A 16,384-nucleotide genomic window follows, 5' to 3' on the forward strand; every position below is an offset into this window, starting at 1 on the left:
GCAATGGAAGATTAGGATAGGAGATCAATAGCCGTGCTAATGATGTATAAATACTTAGGCCGGTTTGATTCCAGAATATAAACAGTGGGATTAGATATTATATCTAGTAGGGTTTACATATTTTATATTTGTAATTTTTTTTAAAGAGGATATAATATTTTATGGAATTGTAAATTCTTTAAAAGTGGAGGATATACAATACCATCACCTCCAATTATATCATATCCCTTTGATTGGGATATGATTTAAAAAGTCCAATTTATACTTTTGTCTATCTAACATAATATGATTTAGTATATTTTTTGAATTTAATATAATATAATTATTGAATTGAATTTAATATTATTGAATTTAATATAACATAAATATTATTGAATTTAATTTAATTTAATATAATATAATTTAATACAAATTTTGAATTTAATATAGTATAATATTATTGAATTTAATATATAATTTAATATAAAATTTTGAATTTAATATAATATAATATTATTGAATATAATATAATATAATATAATTTAATATAAATTTTGAATTTAATATAATATAATATTATTTAATATAATATAATATTATATTATGAGGGCAATCTTGGAAATTACTTGTTTATATCTCACAACATATTTTGTAAAACAAATATGGATAATATATATCCAATCTTATATATCAAGTCAACAAACATGAATTAGGGGATATATTATCTAATAACTATATCTTATTCATTATATATCCTGACTAAATTTCACATCATATTATATCTTCTATTTTATATCCAGTGAAACAAATAGAGCCTTACAGATTGTCTCCCCGTCACAAAGTGAACTGGACTAATTGGCTCGTCTGATCCATCAAGATTTAATCTTCATAATTTAAATTGTTTGTAGTTAAGTATTTTATTTTTAAAAAAAAATTATGTTAATTGAATATCGATAACTATTTAATTAGAATATGTTTTTATTAATAATTTATTTTTAAAATTATATTTATTATCGATAAAAATATAATTTGATTATGTAATTATCAATATCCGATCAATATAAATTTTTACAAATATAAATTACTCAACCAACTTTACACAACAATTCAGATTATTAAAATTAAATCCATGGTGAATTCCACATCCTTCCTATATATAGACTGAATGCTGCGGGGCGGAATTTTTGGCCTTCATGATATTACCAAATTAACCTTATTTTTTGTTATTTTGTTTTACCTTTTTTTTTTGGTTTGGCGTTTTTCATACCTTGCTAATTTGCTCTCTTCTCTCTCCTTAATCCCGTACGAGGAGCAAATATTCGATACCGCCCGTACTCCTCGCGTCCAAACTCCACTTCGATCCGATTAACCTGCGAACGCAATGGCGGTGAGCTACCTGGCGGTGTGTTGTCGGAAAACTCTTCCGACGGTCAAGTTAGCATACACTCAGATAGAGAGAGAGAGGAGCAGACAGAGAGTTTCTCTCACCAAATGATGTTCCATCCCCAGCATGGGGGGCGCAGTCATGCTTATATACCTTTTGCGCTGGCCTCTGCATCCATTCGCCATTTGACGCGTGGACCTGCTCTCCCATCCCATTTCCCCACGTGTTAGCGCAAATTCAGCTAAACACTACCTAATCAAACCGCCAAACGACATTGGCGGGAACGGGCAGTCCGGCGGCACCACCCCTGCCTCCTACGACCGTGTTACTTAACGTGTCCAACAGTGACATTCGTCGAGTTCTATCGCGACCGAGCTCAGTAGCACCCTGGTACGACTAAGCTCCAGACAGGTTAGGCCGGTCCGCGGAAGACCTTACTCGCTGAGCTAAATGTGCAAACAACAATGCCCGGGTTGGCAGACAATCATCTCGGCTGAATGGGTCTTAGACTTTAACTGAGCAAACCAATCCTGGATTAGCCCAGGTTAGCTCGGCCCAAACACGCTCGGACTTCTTTTAGCCCGGCCCCTATCACGGCCCAAAGCCATATTATGAATCTCCCTCTCAATTGCCACTTAATTCCGTCCGCGCTAGCGTGACTGGGATTACATGATCCGACCAAGGTCGATTCTCTGCCCAGCCTTACACCGCAAGACATCAACCGCGCTAATCCCCATGCTCGGTCTCTTGACTTGCGCGGTCGGCGCCTTTACTCGCCAACTTGTCTCTTCAGTACTGACGCCGCCGTCATTTCAGACACGCGTCAATCGTTTATTGGCCTCGAACAGCCAATTCATGCCGTCGCTTCACATTCGAATTTTGGCGCTCCTTTTTCCCTTCTTATAGCCGTTGCTTGCCCCTACACATTTCTTCTTCGCTATTCATCTTCTTTTGCAAAAACCAACCTGTGATCGAGAGCTCTTGCCTTCACTCATTCTATTGAGATCAGAGCGCCTACGCAAGCACGTTCCATACCATCGCCGTTGTTGAGGGCCTCCGTTCCACTGCTTCGCGCCCCCATTAGTGCCCTAACCTGTAATTTCTCAAACCTCCATTATTTCTTCTTTTGTTACTCATGTTCTCTAGGCCTGCGATTGTCATAGTTGAGTTTAGGGCATGATAACAAGTAGGTTTTAGGACATAGCCCCCAAGAACCATCCCTGCCCTTTCTTCCTTAACTGTTCTTCATTTTCTGTGATGAACACGCGAGGATCTGGGGCAGACTGGGCTCTTGGACCTCATTTGATCCCAAAAAATACCAGAACCAAGCAAGTTTGGAGTTTGTTGGGTAGGAATTTGCTTGACAGAATGCTAGACCGCTCGACCAGGCTAATATCTGGTCCGCTAGGGCGGCCGAGCTTCTGGGTACAAAATTGTGACCGAGGTGCTGCTGCACTTCCTGTGCCCGAGCTAAAGTGGAGCTTGTTTGCGCGACCACGCTGCCACTCACACTTGACTTTTACTGCAGAGTCCTAGGGGGCCAGACATCAACACCAGGGCTCTCAACTACCGAGCAGTCAATGCACGAAAACTTTGCCAAACCAATACTGCCGTGCTGAAACAGACCGGCTTCACATGGGGCGTTATCGCTTCCTTGTTGACACGCCGGGCGCACTAGCCGCATTCTAGGAAGCATATGGCGTCCCTGCAGACGTACATCTTAAGCTCAGTGCAAAGGACACCACCCCATGGGGCAGACTAGACCAATGCCCCTTCACCGTGCTTTCCATAATCGAAGGCGGCCTACGCTTCCCGGTTCAGCCTCTAATGTGTGAGTTCCTGAGGCGCACCGGGCTAACGCCAACACAAATTTCAACCAACACATTCAGAATAATAAACGGGGTAGCCGAGCTGAACAACCGGCACAGCCTGAACTTAGGATTAGCCAAGATTTTACGCTAGTACACCCTCAGGCATACAGGCAATGCGCTTAATTATTACCTGAAGATTAGACCGGGCAAGGAAAAGCTTATAACCGGCACCCCAGATAAAGATATGCATGATGACGACTTTTTTTGGGTATTAGGGAATTATGAAACGGCCGATGTGCCCGGCTGGTACATCAGCAAGAATTTCGGTTCGACATGTAAGCCGTGCTCACTGCTCGGTCAAACTACTTTTCTTTACTATTCTGTACTAATGCCATTTTTTCCTTGCAGCTATCAAAGCCTTGCAGGCGAATTACTTCAACCCGAACGAGGTTGCCATCAGAACCGCGTTGAGGTACCGTAACCGAGATTGCCACGAACTTCTCGGTTACGTACCGAGCTACCGATACTCGGCTCCCCGCCGGAGTAGAGTTACAGACTTCCTACGTGCACTGTCTCTACCGCCCAATCCAACACTACCAGACGTGTCTCTAATCCGGCTGACCGAGGAAGAGGAAATGGCCAAACGGAGCCACATCAAAAATCTGATCACCGCCACATCCACTGAGCTGCAGAGCATCCCTCCCTGAGCACCGGTTGTCGGTCAAACATCTGGGACAGTAATTGCACTTGCGTCGACTGCTGCGGCGTAAACTAGCAAAGAAAGTCATCAAGCGGGAAAGAGGCCTCGGTCCCGATCTGATAGCCAAGCTCGTTGCTGAGCTGAGCACCGAGCAACCAACGGATGCTTCTGAGCCAACACCTCCATGGCAGTCGTAGTTGAAGCACCGGGGTAAGGAGATCCCGGCCAACGCCTCAGTCAAAGGTGATAAAGAACATCTCTTGGCTTTCGACCTGACAAAAGCACTACTCTTGCCGAGTGACGTAACCGGCAGCGACCACGTGCCCGACACCCGGCTCATGAAGTCCTTGGTTAAGTCTATGACCCGGGTAAGAATTTCGCATATTTTATTCGAATTTGTTCAAGTGTTTGCATGGTTATTTTTATCTGAACTCCAACACATCCTCTTGCAGGCCATCTAGAAACAATATCTTATGATGGATCGGATTCACAAGTTCCGGCAAAAGGTGACCGACGGGGCCAATTAGGTCAAGCATTTGGAAACCGAGCTGGGGAGGTCTAAAGATTCACTTGAAATGGCCAATGTTGACAACGTAAGACTCCTTGGCCAGCTCGGCAGGGCTGAGCAGGAGAGAGAGGAGCTGAAAGCCCAACTTGTCGCCGAGAAAGACGTGAGGAAGGCTGCTGTGGGCGAGGCCAACAATCTCAGTTTCCAAGAGGCCGAGGACAACTACAACAAGCAAGTCGAGGCCACCAAGGACATTTATTTCAAGTTCAGCTGGAAGGCCGCTTGTGAAAAGCTCGGCCAAGGAATGGAGACCGAAGTGTTTGCTTCTTCTTCCACGGCCTTCCTGCCAGCCTGCCTGATTCCTTACGCCAAAGAAATCTTCAACGCCTTGCAAGAGGCGGCAAAGATAGGAGCCGGGGATGACGGTAGCCAGGAGGAGCTCGGTGAAAATGAGAAGGGTGCTGTTGTTGACTTAGAAGTTGCGACAGAAGGAGCTAGGGATGAGTTTGCCGACCTCTCCCCGTTAGCGTAGTTTAGACTTTTTTCTTTTGGTTTCTGTTTGAGTTTTTGTAATCGGGCTACAAGCCCCACTTCATGTAGATAATTTTCCCATCAATGAAAAGTTCTCATTTTGCTTATACTTTTGCACTGCTTGCCGTAGTCCTCCATTTAACCATGCTATTCTTGCTTGGCGTATTACAATTTGCTAGCACCGAGGAAATTATCTCGGTCCTAAAGATGCGAAAATTATCTAAAATTAGACAGATCAGACTCTTCGAGCCGAGGTTATACAGCTCGGCTAAACCTTCGGGGTTAGCAAATCGTCGCCCCTTTTTAGCTGGGGTAAGTCGTCTCGGCTAAAACAATCATCAACCCTTCTAACCGGGCTAATTTATCCCGGCTAAACCTTAGAGTTGAGCAAATCATCAACTCTTTCAGCCGGGGTAAATCATATCGGCTAAAGCATGAGAGTACAGCATATTATCAACTCTTTCAGCCGGGGTAAATCATCTCGGCTAAACACATGAGAGTTGAACAAATCATCAACTCTTCTAGCCGGGGTAAATCATCTCGGCTAAAACATGAGAGTTGAGCAAATCATCAACTCTTCTAGCTGGGGTAAATCATCTCGACTAAAACATGAGAGTTGAGCAAATCATCAACTCTTCTAGCTGGGGTAAATCATCTCGACTAAAACATGAGAGTTGAGCAAATCATCAACTCTTCTAGCCGAGGTAAATCATCTCGGCTAAAACATGAGAGTTGAACAAATCATCAACTGTTTCAGCCGGGGTAAATCATCTCGGCTTTGGGGATATATGCCCCCTCATTCACTACATTACTTCAAACACGACAAACTTCTTAAGCATAAATAATTCATTTATTTTACATTAGCAAATGGAGTATTACATTAAAAAATAAAGGAAAACAAGTCCTTTTACAAAAAATTTCATAAAAAAAAAGACAAATACTAAAAATAGTACAGTTTGAGGTTAGCCGCATTCCATGGCCGAGGTACACCTTTGTGTAGACACCCCATTTTTGACTGACCTTAAGACTTAGACGTCATCGATTGAGTGCTCTGTGATTGCACATGTTTGTGCTCGTTTCGAGTTTCCGGAGTTTTCGGCTGAGTGCCTTGCCTCTAGGCCTCTGAACTCTTTGTGTTTTGGCTCGGTTTGTGGACCAAGCCTTGTTGACCTTCCCTGGAGGAAGAGAGAGGTCTGTAGACCACTTTTCCCTCTTGTAGGCTAGTTTCCGGTTTCTGGAGCCTTCGGCTGCGCGCCTTGTCTCGGGACCTCTTATCGTTCTCCTCTTGGCTTGCTTTTCGGACCATGCCTTGTTGCCTTGGTCTAGAGGGACACTAAGGTCTTATAGACCACTTTTTGTGGCCGTAGACCACTTTTCCCTCCCGTAGACCACTTTTGGTGCCCGTAGACTAGTTTTCGAGGTTTTTGGCTGCGCGCCTTGTCCCGCGGACTTTAGTCCTTCATCCTTTTTGGTTTGTTTTTGGCACAAACCTTGTTTTCCTTGCTTGAAGGGTGGAATAGGGGTTATATACCAGTTTCTCTCCCTGAAAACCATTTTTCTTCCCCGCCAGCCAGTTTTCTGGTCGGCCAACTGGTCTTGGTGGTCTTTGGACCACCAAAAGTGGTCGGCAGCCATGCCACCACCTTGCTTTCTTGGTGCAGACCACCTCTCCCCCCCTGCCGACCACTTTTTATTCTTGCAGACCACTTGTGCTGGTTGGCCGACTAGTTCAAGTAGCTGGCCGACCACTTCAACTGGTCGGCAGCTTTCCTGCAGTTTTTTGCAGATATTTTCTTGCCAATTGTGACAGCTGGTGAGCACAGAAACCATCCTCTATACACGTGTATGGAGGGATTACATCTAGCTTCAAGCTTGTTAAACAAGCTTGAGGCTTGGTTTTATATATAAGGGAGGCCCTCTCTCCCTTCTCCAAGGTCAGAAAAAGTTGCTTGGAACTATAGATACACTTCTATCTCTATATTGCTCCCTTTGTCTCATATTTGTGCTTGAAAGTGCATTTTCTTCACACTTTTGCACACAATCACATAGTGAAACACCACACTCTTGGAGCTAAGGCACCTAGAAGCTGGTTTTGGTGTTTTTGGATTGGTTTGAGCTCAGAAAAGCTGCTGGAGTTGCAGCTTTGAAGTTGTTCTACAAGGGTGAGTTTCTAACCCCTTAAAGCTTTGTTTTGGTTTATGTCTTTGGCCCTATTTGCATGCTGATTTAGGTGTAACTTTTTACTGCAAAAAACTCTGATTTTAAGTGTTTAAGATGTTAGTTTGAGACCTCTTTGGTGTTAGGAGTGGTCTACCCCCTCTTGTGCCTTGTTTGGCTTTGTTTTGTACCATCCTTTTAAGCTATTGGGACCACCTCTTTTTGACCTTCTCATCACTGAAACTCAGAAGAATTTCAGTGGTGGAAAGGGTGTTTTGAGGTCCCAAATAGGAGAGGGTCATCCCCTCTCCTTGTATCTTGGTTGCTTGCCTTATCGGCCTCATGTTTGAGCATGTTTATCTAGCATATGTTAGCCCCATCTCAGCATATTTTTGGCCTTATTTCAGTATGGCATACCACTATTTTGGCTTAGTTTAGGCCACCCTTGCATGCTTTATACACTTGTAGTGTGATCCTTGCAAACTAGCTTTGTATGCCTCATGTTTTAGCATGTCTTGCTAGCCCATTTTGGCTCTATCTCAGCATATTTTTGGTGTTGTTTTAGCATGCCTTAACTCTGTTTTAGGTTGGTTTGATAGCATCTTGCATGCTCCTTGCACTTGTAGTGCATTTCTATTCACTAGCCTAACATGCATTATGCTTTGGACCATCATTCTAGCATGCTTTTGGCTCTACTCAAAGAAGCTTTTATTCATGTTTTACCATGCTTGAGCTCTATTTTATGTTGTTTTGGTCGTGCATACCTTGCTTTGTATAGCCATAGCGCATTCTAGTTCACTAGCCTTGAGTTTCCAAGTCACTAGCATGCATTGCTTAGGCTATTTGCATGATTTGGCATCATTTGGTATGTGATTTCAGAGCATGTTTTACTGCCATGTCTTCACATCTTTCACTCTTTCAATGCTTTGGAGGGTTGGTGCTTTATGCCTTAAAAATGAGCCATTGTGTATGCCATCTTGCCTAGGCTTTTGGGCCACAATTTTAGTGTCTTTTTGGTCTTGTTTTGCCATAATACAACTCTGATTTTTGTTGGTGAAGTCATCTCATGCTTGGTTTTGGTAGGTGTAGTGTACTCCTCCTTATTGGCCTTGCATACTTCATGCTTCATGCCCTTCATGCTAGCATGTGTTAGCTCTAGTCCATACATGTTTTAGCATCATTTTAACATGCTCTAGGACTGTTTTGGGTTGCCTTGGCCATATGGTTCATGTATTGCATAGTTGTAGTGCAATTGGCCTTGTTAGCTTTAAGTTTTGAGCACCATAGCATGCTTTATTTGTGACATGTGCATGATTTGGCATCATCTACCATGTTATTTTAGAGCATATAGCATTGCTATATTCTCACTTCTTTCACTCTTTGAGTGCTTTTAAAGGTTGTGCATTATTGCCTTGTTTGGGGACCAATGCGTATGCATGCTTGTCTAGACTTGTGAACTCCCATCTTAGCATGTTTTGGTCCTTGTTTTGACCTATTTGAGCTCTTTCTATGATTGGTTCAATCATTTGTACCATGTATTGCATGCCTCTTGTGTAGTCTCCTTGAGTAGCCTTATGCCTTAGGCCTTCTTGCATGACATACTTGGGTTGTTTGAATGGTTTGGCATCATTTCATACATGATTTCAGAGCTTGTAGTGTTGTCACACTTCCATATTTGTCACTCTTTGCTCATGTTTGAGAGTTGTGCTCTTATACTTAATTGGTGAGCCAATGCATGTGCATGCATCATCTTGCCTTTCATACCATCATTTCATAGCATTATGGTCACTGTTTTGGCATGATTGAGGTCTGTCCATATTCGGTTTAAGTCCATTGAGCATGTTGTTTGAATGTTGTTGTTTGTATTGTGTTTGCATGCTCGTTGCATTGCATTATGTTTGTATGCATTGCATTGAGTTTGCATGCCATTAGCATTGATATGTTGATCATGTTGCATTGCATTTGTGTTTGGATAGGGTGTTAGTCCAAACATGAGAAACAATGGATGTTTCATACTTGAAGTGATGAAACGTGCCTCATTTCTCAGTCGTTGACCCTTTTGATCATGTATGATAGAGGTTAAGGCTCTTATGAGTTATTTGTGCATTCATTCACATTGATTCATGCAATCTTAGCTTCTCGGCCATCGTGCATTGCGATGCTCGGTTGGTGGCCCGAGAGTCGAGAGGCGCACTCCCTTGAGCTTAAGAAATGTTTGGGAGAGTGGTTATGTACACATATCTTGCAAATACACTGTTGTGCCCCTTCTTGTTCTCTGTTGCAGCAAACCAGAGTTGTGCAGAATTTTCTGGTCGGCAGACCAGAAAAAGTAGTTGGCCGACCACTTTTTCTGGCCTGCAGCAAATGTAAGTGGTCGACAATGCTTCTGGAGGTTCCCATGATGGAGTAGAAGCTATCTGGAGCTTTGTGCAGTGTTCTAAGATCAAATGCTAACAGAGGCAAGTTGGGGCATCATAAGGGATTTCCGAACGAGGCGACTGAGCATGCATGCACTTCTCGCCCTGAGGACATCTCTTTACTGCTTTACTTAGCTGCTTGGCTTAGCTAGCTAATGCTTTGGTTTTGTACTTAAGTAGTTAATGCGTTTAGCTACTCATTTGTATTTAATTAGCTAGTGTAGTTAGCTAATTAGTTTGTTTTGTAATAATTAGTTAACTTGTTAGTTAATTAGCTTTGTTTTGTAATAGTTAGTTTAATTAGCTTAGATTAGCTAGTTAGCTTATTATTCGAACCCTCCATCGAGAGGGCACAACTATTGTAATAAGTGTGCGTGTGTGTGATACATGTCTTTCAACCCCCATTTCTTTCTCCTTTTTACTTATTAGCTTTCGATGGTTAGTTTTAGGGCATGTTTCAATTAGCATCCTTATGCTATGCATGCGTGCATCATTCATTTGTCTTGCATGCACCGGACTCGGCGCATCATACAAACTGCATCGTATTTCAATACCAATTTGAATACATGTTATTAAGTTGCATTCACATAACATCTTAGAATAGTTGAGCCTATCTTAGTTGCATCTTTGCATGTGTTGCATTAGGCATTGTTGACATAGCTAGGATCATGCATTGATTACTAACTAGCTTCTTTTTTGGCTCGGAGTACACTGTGAGTGTTTACGCTTTAGCATATTGCATGAGATGTGTATGTTGCCATGATAGCATGCTTGCCATGAGACTAATTGCTTAAGTGTTTAACTGCATGAATGCTTGTGGATGAAGGCTTCATTGCTTGAATTGGGACAATTCATCGAAATGCGAGTTTTAAGCCCATTTGAAGTGGCAAATCACTATATTTTCTAAGCCCACTTGAGGGTGGAAAAATCTGCATCTTAGCCTACTTGCGAGTAGCAACTCCAAATCATTTTCAAATAAACAAATATGAGATGTTTTGTTCCAACTTGAGTGATTTAATCTATATTTGTATGTTGTGCGCATCACATAGTAAGTTAGATTAATAAATCGGAATAAGAATACATGTGTCTTCAAAAATAACATATCATGTTAGTAAAGGCCGATCCTTTGATCGGGCGAGCGAGGGTGCTCATTGCAAGACCTTCCCCTCTCGTACCCAAGTTCCCGAGCCGAGGCAACTTTGGTGATGACGGACACGTAGCCTTAGGCATGAGTCAGGGTTTCTTAAATTTCCCAAAAATAAAATATTTAGGTGGCGACTCTGAAATCTGGCAAAGCAGTCCATGTTTGACGCTTTTTGATTAAAATTGATTTTCCAAAATGATTTGCCGGATTTGGACTCTTTGGTGATTTATCAGTCTCACATTGCACTTTGTGAGATTAGATTCAAAACCGTGACATGAGTCCGAACTATAGTAGCCAAGAACAATAATTCGCGCCTTCGCACACGGAGCGGAGTTTCGGGCGGTCTACACTTTGCCATCCAAGTCCTCTAAGTGATATGCCCCCTTGTCCGCTAGACCGATTATCAAGTAAGGCCCTTCCTAGTTTGCCCCTAGCTTGCCTTCGCCCTGCACTAGTGTGTTGCCCATCACCTTCCTTAAAACCCAGTCCCCGACTTTAAATGGTCTGGGGTGCACCATTTTTTTGTATTTTCTGGACAATTCTTGTTGGTATGCGGCCACGTGGATTAAAGCCTTTTCTCGGTGCTTGTTAGCTAGGTTCAATTCCAGGGCGATGGCTTCAGAGTTCAACTCGAGCTCAAAATTTTCGCTGCAGATGGTGGGTATGCCGATTTCCAATGGGATGACCGCCTCTATGCCATATGCTAGGGCAAAAGGAGTTTCCTCGGTCGAGCGTCTCGGGGTCGTCCGATATGCCCAGAGGACACTTAGGAGTTCCTTGGCCCATTTTCCTTTGGCTTTCTCTAGTCTTTTCTTCAATCCATCGAGAATGGTCTTGTTTGATGCTTCGGCTTGGCCGTTGGACTGCGGATAGGCCAGGGTGGAGTTATAGAATTCTATCTTCAATTCCTCACAAAATCCTCTGAACAGGCGCTGGTCAAATTGGGTGCCATTATCAGAAATCAAGACCTTGGGGACGCCAAACCGCGTTATCACATTCTGCCAAACAAACCGTTTGACATCTTTCTCTTTGATAGTCGTTAAGGGCTCAGCTTCAACCCATTTGGTGAAGTAATTCGTAGCCGCAATGAAGAACTTCCAGTTGCCCGGTGCCCTTGGGAGTGGTCCCACTATGTCTAGCCCCCACATCGCAAAAGGCCAAGGGCTTATGAGGAGAAGAAGTTCTCTGGCCGGCTGGTGAATTTGGTGGGCGAACTTCTGGCACTTTTCACATTTTCTAACATATTTCTGAGCATCTGCTTGCATGCATGGCCACCAGTATCCTTGCGAGATAGCTCGGTAGGCCAAAGATCTCCCCTCGATGTGACTTCCGCACATGCCTTCATGGATCTCGTACAAGAAAGCTTTCACGCTGTTTGGATGAACACACTTGAGGTACGAACCTGTGAATGACTTCTTATATAAAGCACCAGATGGAGAGAGCCAAAACCCCTTTGACTTCACCCGGATTTATGTGCTTCCTTCTTGTTGGCCGGAAGAATTCGTTCTTTTAGGAAAAGGATGATAGGGTCCATCTAAGAGGGGCCATGCTCAGTGCAGAGTACTTCTGTCTGCACGAAGTCCTCAATACTAGGCCATGGAAGAAACTCAATTAGGAGAGGACTGGGAGTTGAACTATCGAACATGGAAGCTAGACTGGCCAACTCATCTGCTCGGCCGTTTTCTTCACGGCCAATTTGTTGGACTCTTATCGCTTGGAATGCCTTGATGTGTTCTCTCACTAGAGTCTGGTACTTGGCCATTCTGTCATCTTTGGCCTCATACACTCCAGACACTTGGTTGACAACGAGTTAGGAGTCGCTGTAGACCATCAGCTCAGATGCGCGCGACTGAAGCGCACTTTTAAGTCCGGCTAGCAGTACTTCGTACTTAGCCTCGTTGTTTGACGCTGGGAATCTGAGCGTGATAGAGTGTTCAATGGTTAGACCGTCCGACGATATCAAAACTATGCCTAGTCCGGCGCCATGTCAATTTGAAGCGCCATCTATGAAAAGTTTCCACATTTCACTAATGAAAAGTTTCCAACATTCTGAAGGATCCTGGGAGGCTTAAAGGTTGGTAGGATCCAGATCGCTCAGCCGTCCGGCTATGTCTGCTACAAGCTCGCCGCTGATCATCTCAACAGACCAGTCTTCATCCCCCCTCGGTGATGCAGTGCCGGACCTTATAGGTTGACCAGTCATTCCCAAGTCCATCGTCGCATCGCCGGTCTGAAGTAGGATTTCGACTGAAAGTTGTGCGAATAGGCGCGCAAGTTCCGTGTCGCCAACATCATTTTGCTGTGCAATTTCCGTTTTTTTACACTTGTCGCCCCAGCCGCCACGGTAAGATCCACCGGGCACGCCGGGTGAACTCCGGGAGAATTTAGTAACAAAATCGGCCAATGCTGGGCTTTGATGGCGGTGCGGGGTTGAAATTTGACATCGAATTGCCCCAGTTCAACTGCTCACTTGAGAATTCAGCTGGAGAAGTCCGACCGTTCAAATAAGGTTTTTAGAGAGAACTCGGTCAACACCACGATTGTGTGAGCATGAAAGTAATGCGCTAATTTCCTAGAAGCCATCATTAGTGCCAAAACAAGTTTTTCCAGTGGTAAGTGCCTCGACTCGGCTGGTAGCAAGGTTTTGTTCACGTAAAAGATGGGGAGGTGCTGGATGCCTTCTGCTCGGACTAGCACCGCACTAATCGCATGTTGAGAGACGGCAAGATAGAGGTAGAGCTCTTCGCCGGGCTTAGGTGTAACCAATAGTGGGGCGGAAGACAAATATGCCTTTAGCTCACCCAAGGCCTTGTCACATTCTTCATTCCATGAAAACTTGGACTTCAAAGCTCGAAAGAAAGGTCGACAACGATCTGATGACCGACTTATGAATCGATTAAGCGCGGCTACCATACCGGCAAGATGTTGCACGTCCTTTGTTGAGTTGGGCCGCTTCAATTCTTATGTGGCTCTGATTTGTGAGGGGTCCGCTTCGATGCCTCGGTTGGTGACTAGGAAGCCAAGGAATTTCCCTGACCCCACACCGAAGGCACACTTCGATGCATTCAGGCGAAGCTTGTGTTGCTTAAGAATGGCGAACATCGCGGCTAAGTCGGACAAGTGGTCGGCCTGCCGCTTGCTCTTGACAACCATGTCGTCGATGTAAGCCTCCATCGTGCGGCCTAGCAGAGGGGTGAACATCTTGGTCACCATTCTCTAGAAAGTTGCCCCGGTGTTCTTCAAACCAAAAGGCATGACTCTATAGCAAAACAATCCCCTCGGAGTTGTGAAATAGGTGATCTCACGGTCGGGTGCATGCATGGCGATTTGGTGATAGCCGCGATAGGCATCTAGGAAACTGAGCCGGTTATGTCCGGCTGTAAGATCCACTAGCTGGTCTATTTTGGGCAGAGGAAAACTGTCTTTAGGGCAAGCTCGGTTGACCATCTTGTAATCGACGCAAACTCGCCACTTCCCATTCTTCTTGGGTACTACGATCGTGTTCGAAACCCACCGAGGGTAGTGCACTTCCTGGATTGCCCCTAGCTTCCAGTAGGTTCTGGACCTCCTCTGCAACTACCTCGGCATGGTGAAGGGCAGATCTCCTCGTCCTTTGAATGACAGGACGCGCATCTAGGTAGACATTGAGTTGGTGGCAAATAAAGCTTGGATCTATGCCAGGCATATCGTATGGCATCCATGCAAAGACTTCGATATTCGCCACCAAGAACTCCACCATCTCGGTTCTTTCTTGGGCGGTCAGGCTAGATCCCAGCAAAAAGAACTTGTCAGGACTTTTTGTGTCGATCCGCACCTCCACCAACTCTTCAACAGCCTTTTCCTCGACTCTGGTGCCCACATCATCAAGGACACTCTGGTCTTCCGGTCCTTTGATCATTTGCATGAAGCCTTTGGCAGCTCGGCTCCCATCCACTGCCACAAAACACTGCTTGGACATGACTTAATCGCCCCAAATCTCCTTAACTTCCCCCGTAGCCGAGGAGAACCTCATAACCTGGTAGTAGGTTGACGCTACCGCCTGCATAGCGTGAAGCCATCCCCTACTTAAGATCATATTGTATGTGGACGACACCTTCAATACCCAGAACTCCACCTACTTGACCACGGATCCGGCTTTGACTGGTAAGATTATCTTTCCCATCGGACACTCCGGTTGTGAGTTGAAACCAACTAGTGGCGAAGTTGCTGGAGCTAAGTCCATATCCTGGAGTTTGAGCTGCTTGAAGGCGTCGTAGTACATGATCTCAACCGAGCTACCTTGGTCGATCAAGATGCGCTTGACATCGAAGTTCCTGACACAAAGGGTGACTACTAGGGCGTCATTGTGCGGCATTTGAATGTGCTCAAGGTCTCTAGTTGAGAAGCTAATCACATCTTTCTCCTCGGTCTTGCCCCTTTTGATCGTGGGCTAGACTGACAAAATGTCCCACATATGTTCCATCTTTTTGATCATCCCTCAGAGCTCGCATACCCGTGTCGGCTCCACAATGTCGTGGATCACATTGACCACTCCTTGAGGGGGCGCCTCTAGGTCATCCGAACCACTTGGATCAGCCGGGTTGTGGTGCGCGACTCTAACGCCCCCATCGATGTAAAGGTCTAAGTGACCGGCTGCGATTAACTCCTCCAAGTGTTGCTTTAAAGGCAAACAGTCCTCCGTCCGGTGCCCTCGCTCTCTATGGAATGTGCAGCGGTACCGCGGATTGAAACCCTTTTGTGCATCGCCTAACTTAGCGGGAAACCGGACATAACCCTCGTCGCGGATTTTACTAAGTATGCGATAGATTGGATTTTTAAATACCGTGGTGATGCCCGTCCGAGCATTCAACTTTCTGTTCGCATCTGCTGCGTCATCACGGGGATATTCTGCTCGGTCACTGCGGCGACCTCTACCCCGGCTTCTACGATTCGGACCACGGTCTGATTCTCTTGCACTGTCACTTGGACGGTTTGTCTCCTGTCCGACCGCGTGTACTTTCCCAGCCACCCTTTTGTCCGTTGCCACCGGATTTGCCTTCACGGTAGACGCCGCCGCATCATCCTCCACTCGAATGTACTCATTGATGTGTTGTATCAGTTGCCCCATGGAGGTCGGTTGATTCATCGCGAGCGAGTCTCTCAGTCTATGTTTGACCGGGAGACCGCGCTTATACTGGGTGATTGCCAGGTTGGTCGGGCAATCTAGGATGTCGTTGAAGGTTTCCCAATACCTGGTGTTATATGCTTTGAGGGTGTCGCTTGACTCCATCTTGACGCTTAGGAGGTGATCCACTTCTTTTGGAGTCTTGGTGTTGGTTTTGAATCGAGTCATGAATGCCTTCGCCAACTGCTGCCACCGGTCGATGCTTTTCTCCGGGAGCCTCTCAAACCATTTCAAGCCCAACTTGCCCAAACTCGATGGAAAAATAAGGCACATAAGAGCATTGTTACGCCTGTGTCCAGCCATGACCTGCCGGAAGTGGCTTACATGCATGTACGGATTGCTTTTCCCATCATAAAGTGTAAACTTGGGCTGGTGAAAGCCCGCTGGAACGATGTTGTCTCTATCTCAAAGGAGAAGGAATGGCATTCAGCTTCGCCAAATCCTTGTCCAAAAGGACTGGCACGACTGAACGTGGTAGTGGCATCATGACCTCCTCATTGTTGTGACCTCCATAAGATAATTGTTGGAGCGCCGGCACCCTTTGAACCTCCCGTCGGCGAGCTCGCTCCTTTAAGACGTCCCTCAAGTC

The 16,384-nt window shown here is 45.0% G+C and overlaps 2 protein-coding genes across 3 annotated transcripts in view; both read right to left on the reverse strand.

Moving 5' to 3' along the window:
- The window catches only part of LOC114302905 (F-box/FBD/LRR-repeat protein At3g26920), a 4,234-nt gene extending 4,110 nt beyond the window's left edge, over window positions 1–124 (reverse strand). Inside the window, exon 1 of one of the 2 annotated variants that reach the window (XM_082873248.1) lies at window positions 1–124. This exon is cut by the window's left edge and continues 143 nt beyond it. The gene's annotated coding sequence lies outside the window, so the exon portion shown is untranslated. The other variant, XM_082873249.1, reaches the window with a different exon arrangement.
- A 14,621-nt stretch (window positions 125–14,745) lies between these two features.
- On the reverse strand, window positions 14,746–16,098 carry LOC145792558 (uncharacterized). The gene is made up of 2 exons (XM_082873217.1): window positions 15,124–16,098; window positions 14,746–15,060 (listed from the first exon to the last, which is right to left on the reverse strand). The coding sequence occupies exons 1-2, from the start codon at window positions 16,096–16,098 to the stop codon at window positions 14,746–14,748; spliced, it is 1,290 nt and encodes a 429-aa protein (XP_082729343.1).
- Between the last annotated feature and the right edge of the window lie 286 nt (window positions 16,099–16,384).

Source organism: Camellia sinensis, chromosome 6 (assembly GCF_055761805.1).
Source record: "Camellia sinensis isolate YWXY chromosome 6, ASM5576180v1, whole genome shotgun sequence".
Classification (NCBI taxonomy): Eukaryota; Viridiplantae; Streptophyta; class Magnoliopsida; order Ericales; family Theaceae; genus Camellia; species Camellia sinensis.